At 42.9% G+C, this 13143-nt stretch overlaps 1 protein-coding gene across 2 annotated transcripts in view; it reads right to left on the bottom strand.

The window, feature by feature from the left end:
• LOC109910477 (UNC93-like protein MFSD11) overlaps positions 1-13143 on the bottom strand; it is a 28896-nt gene that overhangs the window by 6994 nt on the left and 8759 nt on the right. For both annotated transcript variants that reach the window (XM_048609481.1, XM_020509666.2), the window contains exons 3-11: positions 12997-13104; positions 10508-10587; positions 9535-9631; positions 9008-9066; positions 5421-5559; positions 4673-4722; positions 2920-2985; positions 2277-2402; positions 579-753 (exon numbers count right to left, since the gene is read on the bottom strand). In XM_048609481.1, coding sequence (XP_048465438.1) covers positions 579-753; positions 2277-2402; positions 2920-2985; positions 4673-4722; positions 5421-5559; positions 9008-9066; positions 9535-9631; positions 10508-10587; positions 12997-13104 — 900 coding nt within the window. The remainder of the gene's footprint in view (positions 1-578; positions 754-2276; positions 2403-2919; positions 2986-4672; positions 4723-5420; positions 5560-9007; positions 9067-9534; positions 9632-10507; positions 10588-12996; positions 13105-13143) is intronic.

The following is a 13143-nucleotide window of genomic DNA, read 5'->3' as shown; positions in this document are numbered from 1 at the left end:
GAAACGTTAACTCTGATTTCTCTCCGCAGGTGCTGCCAGACCTACTGAGCTTTTCCAGCAATTTCTGTTTTTGTTTCGCCACTTCAACCTGTTCCCTGGTCAACATCTTCATCTCAGGCTTGCTGCAGTGTTCCAGCGAAACTCAGCACAAGCTGGAAGAACAGCACCTCATTTTCCGCTCTGGACTCAATATTCAGTTCAATAACGTTAGGGCTTGAGCTCTCCCATGTCCTTAATCTAACGTTAACTCTGATTTCTCTCCACAGATGCTGCCAGATTTGCTGAGTTTTTCCAGCAATTTCTGTTTTTGTTTCTGATTTACAACATCCTCAGTTTTTTTGGTTTTTACTTCACCTTGAACCACTGGCTAATGGCACAATGGTACAATTGGTACAATAATGGTATAAGAATTGACAGGCCAATTCAGAAGATAGTGAAGATTCAGTCACATTGCTGTGGGTCTAGAGCCACATCTAAGTCCAGACTGGTAAAGATGGCAGGCTTTCTTCCTTAAGGTGAGCCAGCTGGAATTTTGTCACAGTCCATCAGTTTTGTATGGTCATTTTTGCAGATCTTACCTGGGGAACAGGTAGGGCTCAAAGCGAGCACTGGTTGCATCCCCTATTGGAGCATCACCTGGGATTATAAGGAAGATCAGGTAGAAAGCCAGAAAATGCACAATGACTCCGAGAAGGATTGTTGAAGTACGTCGGAACTGATTATTGATACACAGCAGCCCAAAGATCCCACCCCCTGTAACAGAGAGACACAGATTTACCATGTGAACACAACATTGATATCCAGCTACTCAAGCATTTCTAAATGGGCCAAGTGAGCAGATTTTCTGAAGGGACTTAATGAGCTAAAGGCAATCACCCTGCACCCTACTAAGATTACCTAAATGCTCATTCTAGGGGGACACAAGGAGGTCCCTTTCTGATTTTTAGCACCACAGACCACAACTTGCTCTTAACAAAAAACAAAAAAAGTGCTGACCTTCATTTTACATTCGTTCATGGGATGTGGGCATCACTGGCTGGGCCAGCATGTATTGTCCATCATTAGATACCCTCGAAAAGGTGGTGGTGAATTGCTTCTTGAACTGCTGCAATACCTGGGGAGTGGGTACACTCTCAATGCTGTTAGGATGGCAGTTCCAGGATCTTGACCCAGCAACAGTGAAGGAATGGATTTGGTTCCAAGTCAGGATGGTAAACGAATTGGAAGAGAACTTGTAGCTGGTGATGTACCCATGTATCTGTTGCCCCTGACATTCTAGATGGTAGAAATCGCAGGTTTGGAAGGTGTTCTTGAAGAACATTGGCATATTGCTGCAGTGCAACTTGTAGATAGTAACAATTGCTACCACTGTGTGTCAGTGGTGAAGCAACTAAGTGTAAAAGATGGCGAATGGGATGCCAATGAAGCAAGCTACTTTGTTATGGATAGTGTCAGGTTTCTTGTGTGTTGTTGGACCTGCACTATCCGCATAAGTGGAGAGCATTCCATCATACACCTGACTTGTGCCTTGTAAATGTTGGACAGACACTGAGGAGACAGAAGGTGAATTACTCCACAGCATTCCCAGCCTCCGACCTGTTCTTGTAGTTACAGCATTCATGTGATTGGTCCAGTTCAGTTCTGGTCAATGGGAATCCCCTGCATGTTGATAATGAGGGATTCAGCAACAGTCATGGCATTAAATGTGAATTGGTGATGTTTGAGATGGTCATTGCCTGGCACTTGTGTGGCGTGAACGACACTTGCCACTTATCAGCCCAAGCCTGTGTCTTGTCTTGATACATTTTGGTCATGGTCTATTTCAACTAAGGTTTCATGAATGGTAGGGAATATTGTGCAATCATTAGTGAATATCTGTGAGAACTTACAGCAATGAATGAGGAACTATTGTGAATTAGATTGTGGTCTATAACCCCGTGCTTTCCCACTTTCCACCAGTTCATACTAACCAAAGAAGTCATTTGGACCATTGATCTGACAGGAACATGAGGAGACCAGTTAACCCATTGAGCCTTTTTTCTGCTATTCAGTTAGATTCAAGATGACCTATATCCACGTAGGAGAAAGAATCCAGATTTTCACAACTTTTTCTGATTCCTAATTTCACAGAGAATGTGCTGGTTCAATTTTTATATTGTGCTACTTTGCCCACCCTCTATACAACCTTTTACACTGTTGCCCAACATGTAACCTTCTCTGACCTCTCTCCCATGCTTGCGGGCTCTTTGTGGCCCTGGTATTTTTTTCATACTCACCAAGAATTTCTCCAATGCCAATGAATATCCCTGAGAGACCAATCAGACCCTTGGCCATTGTCCCAAACTGTCTGGTGGCTCCAATGCATGTTCCATACACCCCACTGTAAAAGGTCAGCACCAGGCCTGGAACATCAAAACCCCCAAAATAAAAATTAACCAGAGACTGACCCACCAAGATTATGACAGCAGGTACAGCACAAGTAAAGTACAAAGTAAAGCTCTTTCTTCACTACTTTTTGAACATAATAATCTAACTTTCCTCATCAGTTGTCCTTCTTGGTCCCTAATTGCTAATGTGGTTGAAACATGGTGGATCTATGTCCTTTAGGGACCTGATCAGACTGATACCAAACTCAGTCCCTTACAATGTCAGAGTGAGGGGAGGGAATGTGGGGTGGGGTCAGTGTTGGGGATGAATGTGAGGGGTGGTGGAAGTGAAGGCAGTGTAGGAGTAGGTAAGAGATGGGGACAGTGTCAGGAGAAGAGGTCTGGGACAATGTGGGGGTGGAGGAGCCATCATCACCCACTGCTCTGCTGGTACAGTTTAATTGTCAGATATCAATTCTCACAAAATGCAGTCTGTATTTCTCACTTCCTGCTATACGTTCACTCATCCATTGCCGTACTCTCACTTACTTACCACTGTATGCAATTGGTATGCTCAGCAGCACCATGTTCTTTGTACAGAATAACCTCAACATTGACCCTGAAAAAGAGATTGAACACATTGAGGAAAGACTGAGTTTCTATATTATAAAATTGAGGCTGAGAGGGTTTCTCAATTTTCAGTCTCTGTGTTCTGACCTATGACTGGTCATTTTACCTAGCACCAGAATCTCCCATATCAACTTGGAGGGTCATGTCTCTGGAACATGTCCCTGAGAGACATCACCTTCACAGTCCGGTGTCAAAACAAAGGGCTTCCATCACACCAAGGCTTCAAGCTTCCCACATCTCAGAATACTTTTGTTACCCGCAAATACTAATCCACTGAACACTCTGCCCACTGAAACACCCTATCAATGGATCCCAATTGAAAACACACTGTACTCCCCCAATTAAAATGTACCACCTTCTCCCCTTCAGTCAATGACGAAGCATACCTCCAAATCACTAGTTTACTGTACACCCCAATCACTGTCCACCATACCCCATAAGACATAAGACACAGAAACAAAAGTAGGCCATTCAGCCCATTGAGCCTGTTCTGCCATTTAATTAGATCATGACTGATCTGATAATTCGCTTTCCAGTCTCAAATCCATAGCCTTTGATTCCATTACTGATTAAAAATCTGTCTTATCTCAACCTTGAAATTCTTAACAACTTAGTTTATTTAGCTCTTTGTACTAAAGAATTCCACACATTCACTACCTTCTGAGAGAAGAAATTCCACCTCATCTCTGTCTTAAATGGGCAACCCCTTACTCTGAGATCATGCCCTCTAATCCTAGACTCTCCCATTAGGAGAAACAACCTCTCGGCCATCGGTTCTGTCAAGTCCCCTGTGTTTCATTGAAGTCACCTCTCACTCTTCTAAACTCCAATGGGTCCAGGCCCATCTTCCTCAACCTCTACACATAAGGAAGTCCCTCCATACCCAGGATCAACCTGGTGAACTTTCCCTAGGCTGCTTCTAATGCCAGAATGTCTTTCCTCGGATCAGGCGACCAAAACTGTTCGCAGTATTATAGGTGTGGTCTGACTAGTTCCTTACATAGTTTTAGCAAGACCTGCCTATTTTTGTACTCCATTCCCTTTGAAATAAAGCCACAGTCCATTTGCCTTCTGTATTACCCACTGAACTTCTATGCTACCTTTGTGATTTATGCACGATAACACCCAAATCTGTCTGTGCTGCAGCTTTCTGCAGTCTTTCTCCATTTAAATAATATTCATACCCTCCAAAGTGTATAACCTCGAATTATCTCATACTATATGCAATCCCTCCCATCACAGTCCACTGTTCCCCCAATAACTGACCACTGTACACCTCCAATCACTAACCCACATTACATTCCCAATTACTAACCCACCAAGCCCTCAAACATAAACACACTTTACCCCCAATCACTAATACTCATACAATGCAAATCACTAAATGACCACACATCTCCAATCACTAACTCACCTTATTCCTCCATTAACTAACCCACTCTACCATCCAGTCTTTATCCCATCATACCCCTCAAGTACTAGTCCACCATACCCCTAAATCACTAATCTACTATATCTCTCAATCACCCCTCAAGCACTATACCATCTTCTCCAGACTATACCCATTGCCAAAAGGTGTCAATTCAGAACCATATCACATTTGGGGGCATTTGACAGGAACAGATGTCCGGAATGAGTTCAGCAGCCTCCGGCACTTGTGCACAGGAACAACTTACTGAACTCTGATGTAATCTGATCCAGGGTCGACATCGCCTTCTCTTTAAACCTAGTCAACATTGAAATGAATCATATGGTTATAAAGACTAATATAAAAGTAAAAAGGAAAGAAAGAGTTGATTTATATAGCACCTTTGACTACCTCTGGATGTCCCAAACTGCTTTGCAGCCAGGTACAGTCACTGTTGTAATGTAGGAAATGTGACAAGATGCCACATCCAAAAACACAAATTTGTTGCTGACAAAGAAAATCTTTTTGAGGTGTTATCTGAACAAAAAACATGGATTAGGACAACGGGATAACACCCTTGCGCATGTCTGAAATAATGCCTCAGGATCCCTAACATCCTGAGATAGGATGAATGGGTAGGTGGCATTTGAATTTGCCTTACTCCTAAAATTTACACTGGACTGTCAGCCTGGATTTTGTGCTCAAGTCTTTAGAGTTGGACTTCAACCCATGACCTTCTGACTCTCAGACAACAGCATTGCCACAGAGCGATGTCTGACACAAATGTGCTTTTAATAATTTTTCCAATGATTTCTTGTTTTGGGTTTGACACATTGTTTATTGCAATACAGTGAGATCTTGATCTCAGCCTGGGTAATCAGGAACAGGGTAAGAAATTTTTCTTGCATTCTGCAGTGACCAGTTTTAGAACTGCATGGGATTTATCTGCCTGAATTTAGAACCATCCATGACAAATGGAGGAGAGCCAGTGTACTGGTTTTCACTTGAGTACTTACGGTCTAGGGTCAAGAAGTAGAGGATCATTGATCTCAGAGTAGTGGTCCACATTTTTGGTGCTTTTCAGTGCAAGTAGGATGACTGTCCCAGCAAGAGAGATCACGAACAATACGATAAACAAAGTACTCCTATCATGATCTGACAAGTCAAAAAGAAAAATAAACTTGCATTTCCAAAATTTTTCTTCAAATCTCTAGACATTTCAAAGTGCGAGATGTGTAACAACAGGTTGATTACAAAACATCTACCCCACTAGTCATTGCCTGCGACTCAGAAAAAGAACAGTGTATAACTTTAGGGCTCTTGTGGTTGCAGTGATTGTAACAAGGTTAGTCAGGCGGACCTCATAGAATATGAGTTCCCATTTTGGGGCTGTTAATCTGGTCCAATCAGGGAGCCCTGGCTGAGAGATATGAACAGGAGTGTCAGACATCATGTTCACTCTGAGAGTTGGCTCTGAGAGAGCTGGATCAGTGTCAAGGGCTTGCCATGTGTCAAAAAAAGGGTGACTTGGTGATGGGATACCGGCCTCTGTGGAGTTATTTCAGTGGTGCAATGGTATTTTTCCTACTTCTGAGGAGGAGGCATGGGTTCAAGTTCCACTTACTCCAGCGGTGTGTTATAACATCTGAGAGCAGGTTGATTAGAAAAGGAGTGCAGAACTCCCTCAATACTGTGTCAGCCTGATTATGGAATCATGTTGTTTTGTAATGGGTTCAAACCCAGGACCTACTTATTCAGAGGCAAGAGACTCGATCCTGTATCAGAGGAACTCTGTACCACAGTGAGGCATGTCCTGTATATAGATCACTCAGTACCTGAGCTAGTGGAGGCCATGGTGGAATTATGCTATTGTCCCATTTGTGGGTCAGTAAGCCTGAGGTGGACAGGGAGGCCCAGATGGTTAGAAGGTTCAAGACAGTCAAGGAGGTCAAAGAGAAACAGCAGGGTGCTGGTAATGTCACTAGACTGCTAATTCAAAACCTCAGACTGATATTTTAGGAAAAGGGGCATGAATTCCACCGTGGTAAGAATTGAAACTTGAATTCAACAAAATCTATAATTAAAAGCTCGCCTAATGTTGACTCTGTAATGACTGCTGACTAAGATAAGAATGGATTTGGAGGGGAAAATAATGCAGTCCAGCCCCCAAATTTTTTTATACGTACCATAAAATCACCAAAAAATCAATCACCAATCACCAATCAAAAAACAACTAACAAGCACTACTTACCAAGGGAAGGTGAGGAAGAAAGGGAAGGGATTAAATTAAATGGATTTGGAGGGGGAAATAAGGCATTTCTAAATGCATCATTGAACAGTGTTTGTTTTCCACCACCAATTCACCCGTGTTATTCTTTCCTTTGCAATCCACCACTAAATCACCTGAGTTTCTGGTTCAATTACCAATTTGCACGCATACTTATAGGAGTGCCCATGTTTTTTAAAATATTTTGTTTCATACCCAGAAGTGCTTTCATGCACAACTGAATGGTATTTTTTCCATCACCAAATCACCAATCAATTACCAATACCACATACAAAGCCAATTAGGGGCAATGCAATAACACCAAAAAGTACGGGTAAATAAAGGGAGAGAGGGTGGGGACTAAATCAAAATGGAACTACATTTTTTCCTTGTTTTTCACAAACCCAGTTTTTTTAAGACAAATTTTACTTTTATTTTAAATATTTTAAAAGTATGAAAAACATTTTAGTTTTATAAGCAGACATGTACAGCGCAACCAGAGTGAAACTGACATTACCACCTTTCACCAAACCACACAGACCACACTCACAAACATCACAAATTTTCCCTACACCTAATGGAATCACTTCGGATTATTTATTTTCAAAATGAACTAAAGGCTTCAGGTGTACCACTTTTTTTGCACATTTTCTAATCAACCTCTTGTGACACAGTGATAGTTTCCTTACCTCTAGACCAGGAAGCCTGGGCTCAAGTCCAACTTGAGCTGTGTAATAACATCTTTGATACAGGTTGCTTAGAAAATATTTTTTGGTTGACCATTACAAGGATGTGTATTTCCAATACTGATAGCTCAACTATCAACTAAAGAACTGAACTCCAGAGGTGAGGTGAGATTGACTGCCCTCGACATCAAGGGAGCATCTAATCCACTGGCATCAAGGAGCCCAAGCAAAAATGGAGTTAATGGGAATTAGAAGAAGCCTCTTGCTGGTTGAATCATTTCCAGCACAAAGGAAGATGGTTATAGTTGTTGGAGCCATCTCAGCTCCAGGACATTTCTGAAGGAGCTTGTCAAGGCAATGTTCTAGATCCAATCATCTTCAGCTGCTTCATAAATGACCTTCCCACCTTAATAAGGTCAGAATGTTCACTGATGACTCCTCAAAGTCCAGCACCATTCAAGACACCTCACACTATAGCAGTCTGTGTCCATTGACTACAAATCCTGGACAACATCCTGGGTTGATAAGTGGCCAGTAACATTTGTGCCATATAAGTGTGGGGCAATGATCATCTCCAATAAGACTGAATCTACGCATCACGCCTTGGCATTCAATGGCATTACCATCACTGAAAGCCCACTACCAACAGCCTGAGGGTTACCGTTAACCAAAGACTGAACTGGACTAGCCATATAAATACTTTGGCGACAACAGCAAGTCAGACACTAGGAAAGCTGTGACAAGTGAGTTGCCTCTTGTCTCCTCAAAACTTGTTCACCATATATAAGGCACAATTCAGGAGAATGGAATACTCTCCATTTGCCTGGACGAGTGCAGCTTCAATAACATTCGAGAAGCTTGACACCATCCAGGACAAAGCAGTCCATTTGATGGGAACTCCATTCAACACTTTCAACCATTCAATCTCTTCACCACTAACACGTAGTGGCAGCAATGTGTTTCGTCTACAAGATGAACCGCAGTAATGCACCAGGCTCTTTTCACAGTACTTTCCAAACTTTCAACCACTACCATATAGAAGGAAACCATCAGCAGATACATGGGTATGTCCCCACCTCCAAGGTCCCTTCCAATCCCCACATCATCCTAATTTGAAACTATATCTGTTCCTTCAAAGTTGCTGGGTCAAGATTCTGGAACTCCAATCCTAAACGCAGTTCACCATCTCCAGTGCAATTAGAGGTGGGCAATAAATCCTGGTTTAGCCAGCAATGTCCACATGCCACAAATGAATTCAAACAAAATCCAGAGGAGCTGTGAGAGACAGAAAATCTGAGGCAGTCAGGAGACTGAGGGGATCCATATTAGACTTGTTGAAATATCTGACACTGTCTAGGGAAATGCTGGGTTCCCAAATTGACCTTTTGTTCAAGGCACCCACAGGGTTAAATGCTCCCTTACCTCATTATGATTGTCATCTTTCCATTCACACAAACAAGTCCTTTTGTCTTGTCGCCCTGATCCTTCAACATACCCATCATGACCTTCTATTACCCCATTACCCTACACAGTCAAAAGCCCCATGCACCCCTAATGCCCCTGACAAACTTTACCCATCACTGCTTTTCACATTTCTTGGTCTCTCCCGCACCTTAAAATGATAAAGCTGGAAGAAAAGTCAGTCCTTTACCTGAGATTGTTGTTGTGTCTCTCCATTGTAGGTAAACATAAAGGTTTCCAAACAACATGCTGTAAAAACACATCAAACATGTTGGTTGAGAGGTGAATGTATCAGACACCCAAAGTAAAACACTAGGACTGAGATTCCCCATCACAGTAGATTATTTTGGGCACATTACTAGATGAGGTGGCAGAACTGAAAAAACAATATCATATCCACTTCTCACTCAGAACAGTATATTGATATCCCAGGACACAGAATTACATGCAATTTACAACACCAAAACAGACCATTTCATTCAACTGTTCCATGCTGGTATGTATCCTCAAAGTGAATGTCCTGTCATTCAAACCAATCATGGATGTAATGGGCTGAATGGCCTCCTTGTATGCTGTATGTTTCTATTATCCCATTAGAAAGAGGGATAGTCCAGTCCATCAGATTATACCAGGCACCATACTGGACATAGAAAGAATATTAAAGGGTCAGACTATATCTATGTTGCCCAGTACTTTTAAGAGTCTGCAGTTCCTTACCTGGATTGTAACAGAGCCCAAAAGGTCCCCGTATTCCTATTGATAGTGGTGCAATCAGAGTTCAAGATAAGGAAGTTCCCCTGAGCAGTCCATAGCACTGAAAGAGAAGGGAGAACATGGACAGAGATGTCTCCTGTATTGAGTTAACTGGCATACGGTGAGATAGTGATTGGGGCTACAGCTGAGTTTGGAGTCCCTGGTGTGAGGAAGTGGGCAGAAAGATGGTCAGGATTTCCAATCCTATTACTGCTCTGGTTAGTAGGGAATGTGGAAATCTGTTCAAGCTGTGACTAGAATTCGCTGCAAATCCCTCTTAATCTACTCATCACTTCTACCCCTCTCACCTCAACAGCGTATGGATTCTCATTGTCTGAGCTCATGCACAAAGATTGATCACTCATTTGAAACAGATGATGAGGAGACATCTCCAAGGTGTGGAGATAGTGACGAGGCAGATGGGGCTCCTCAGGAGAGAAGATGGCAGGGCAGCATGGTGGCTCAGTGATTAGCACTGCTGCCTCTCAGCACCAGGGACCGGGGTTCGATTCCACCCTCAGGCAACTGTCTATGTGGATTTTGCATGTTCTCCCTGAGTCTGTGTGGGTTTCCTATGGTTTCCTCTCACAGTCCAAAAAATGAGCAGGTTAGGTAGATTAGTCACGGGAAATGCAGGATTACCCAAGTTTCCACTGAGCTCTAATTTTGCTCAGTTGAATCAAACAAATACTTCTAGTGGCTTTTTCAGATTGCAAAGTGTTAATGATTGCAGGCTTCTCCTAAGCCCTGCGGCTTCCCCTGGTATAAGCTAACTTTCAGTTTCTCAGTTCCACAGGGAGGCATGGGTCTGGGTGGGTGATGTGGACTAGAGGGCCGAATAGCCTGTGTCCACACTGTAGGGATTCTGTGATTCCATGAGTGGAGATATACTGGAACTGAGATTTGGAAATAAAGGTTCAAGAAGCATTCCACTCACCAGCTGCAGCAAATCCAATGAGGATAGAGGTAATGTAGAATGACCAATGCATTGGCTTACTGAATGAAACCACGTAACTGCTGGGGATAAACAAAAAAAACACACCAACAATAAAGGGCAGGAACAAGGCCACAAATCTGAGCTTCATTCCAGATGCTTGTGAAACAGACAGTCATAAGAACAGGGGAGCATTCAGACGTTTCCCCCAAATAGTACAATGCCATAATCTATTTTCAAAGGCATCTCTATTTATAACCAACATGTACTGGCTCCAACCCAGCACATTAAAGGATGTAAAGTGCCAACTGCCCAGCCAACATTTCAGTTCCTTCAAGGGTTAATTGGGAATAATTAAAGTATTTTATCATTCATAATGAAATAAAGTGTGCTGGAAAAGTATGACCAAAATTAGTTTTGGACTTGATTAAACTAACAACAGCTGAACACAATTTCCCACAATCCCCTACTTCCAACATTGGAAGGCGTTTGATAAGGTTCCTCATGGTAGGCTCACGCAGAAAGTAAGGAGGCATGGGATAGGGAGAAATGTGGCAGACTGGATTCAGATTTGGCTGACCCTTAGAAGACAAAGGGTGGTAGTGGACGGAAAATATTCAACATGGTGCTCAGTTACGAGTGGTGTACCACAAGGATCTGTTCTGGGTCCTCTTCTATTCGTGATTTTTGTAAATGATTTAGATGTAGGAGTGGAAGGGTGGATTAGTAAGTTTGCGGACGATACGAAGGTGGGTCGAGTTGTGGATAGTGCGGAGGGCTGTTCTAGGTTACAAAGGGTCATTGATAGGATGCAGAGCTGGGCTGAGAAGAGTTTAACCCTGAAAAGTGTGAGGTGATTCATTTTGGAAGGACAAATCTGAAAGCAGAATACAGGATTAACGGAAAGATTCTTGGCAGTGTGGAGGAGCAGAGGGATCTTGGGGTTCATGTCCACAGTTCCCTGAAAGCTGCCACCCAGGTGGATAGAGTTGTTAAGAAGGCGAATAGTGTGTTAGCTTTCATTAATAGAGGGATTGAGTTCAAGAGCCGTGAAGTTATGCTCCAGCTATACAAAACCCTGGTTCAGCCACATCTGGAGTATTGCGTCCAGTTCTGGTTGCCTCATTACAGGAAAGATGTTTAAGTGTTGGAAAAGGTGCAGAGGAGATTTACCAGGATGTTACCTGGAATGGAGGGAAGGTCTTATGAGGAAAGGTTGAGAGAGCTAGGACTTTTCTCTTTAGAACGATGAAGGATGAGAGGTGACTTGATAGAGGTGTACAAAATGATCAGACGTATAGATAGAGTGGACAGCCAGAGACTTTTTCCTAGGGTAGAGGTAGCTATTACAAGGGGGCATAGTTTTAAAGTGAGTGGAGGTAGATATAGGGGAGACGTCAGAGGTAGGTTCTTTACTCAGAGAGTGGTAGGGGCATGGAATGCATTGCTGGAGAGGGTAGTGGAGTCGGCCTCATTAGGGGCATTTAAGAGGCTATTAGATAGGCATATGGATGATAGTATAAGGTAGGGGTGGGAGGTTAGATAGACCTTAGATTTAGGGTGAAAGTTCGGCACAACATCGTGGGCCTGTACTGTTCTATGTTAAGCCAAGAGACCTGGGTTCAAGTCCCACCTGATCCAGAGGTGTGTAATAACATCCCTGAACAGCTTGATTAAAAATATCTAGACAGCAGACCCAGAAGGGGTCTTGTGGCATGGTGGTAGTGTGCCTACCCTTGAGCCAGCAGACCTAGATTCTCATCCCACCTGCTCCAGAGGTGAACAGGTTCATTAGAAAATATTTTTAAAAAGCAGACCCAGGGAAACGTGCCCTTGTGGTGCAGTGGTTGTGTTCCTACCTCCAAACCACCTTCACCAGATGACATGACTGATCAGGTTGACTAAAAAAAGCAGACTCAGTTGGGCGCTGTTGGAGGTGGAGCATGTGGTGTCCATCAATGCACTCAATGCCTTCAGAGAGAGGTGGGCACCATAAGGATACAATATTTCCCCCTCCAACTCTATTTTGATTTAGCCCCTTCCATTCTCCCCATTCTTTCCTCACATTTGACAGTGCACATGGCCTGTAATGGGCTTTGCATGTAAATATCTAACTGGCTACACAGATAATTTACTAATGGCGGTTAATAGTTAAAAACAAAAAAAAAAGTCACAGTGATTTGATGTTGGGAAAGCTATTGAGTTCTGTGTAAGAGCACTTCCAGATATAAAAAAAAGCAGGCCCAGGGATGGGTCTGCAGAACTTTCTGTCCCAGGCAGGGACGTCAAAATAGTGGCAATATTTTGGTGTTCAACAATAAACGATGTTTCCTTCCAGGCAGGTTTCCTGAGTTATTACAATCTGCAACATGAAATGATAGTCCACAGATTCCGGCAAAAAAATTCATAATTTTTCTGTGCCTTCGCTGAGAATCTGGTGTCCGATCCACCAGAATTGTAAGAGACAAAAACCCAATAGGGTCCAGCATTACCTGTAAACAACTCCACTGAAAACCATTGACATCTTCGGTCCGCCAACTGCTACCACAGATGGTGCAATGAGATTAGAAGCTGAAAACACTCCATAGATAATAGCAAGGCTGGCAAAAGAAACATAAGAAAGTTTGAGAAATAGTAGG

This window comes from Rhincodon typus, chromosome 21 (genome assembly GCF_021869965.1).
Source record: "Rhincodon typus isolate 14 chromosome 21, sRhiTyp1.1, whole genome shotgun sequence".
Taxonomy (NCBI): Eukaryota; Metazoa; Chordata; class Chondrichthyes; order Orectolobiformes; family Rhincodontidae; genus Rhincodon; species Rhincodon typus.
This window is presented reverse-complemented; position numbering and strand designations above follow the sequence as displayed.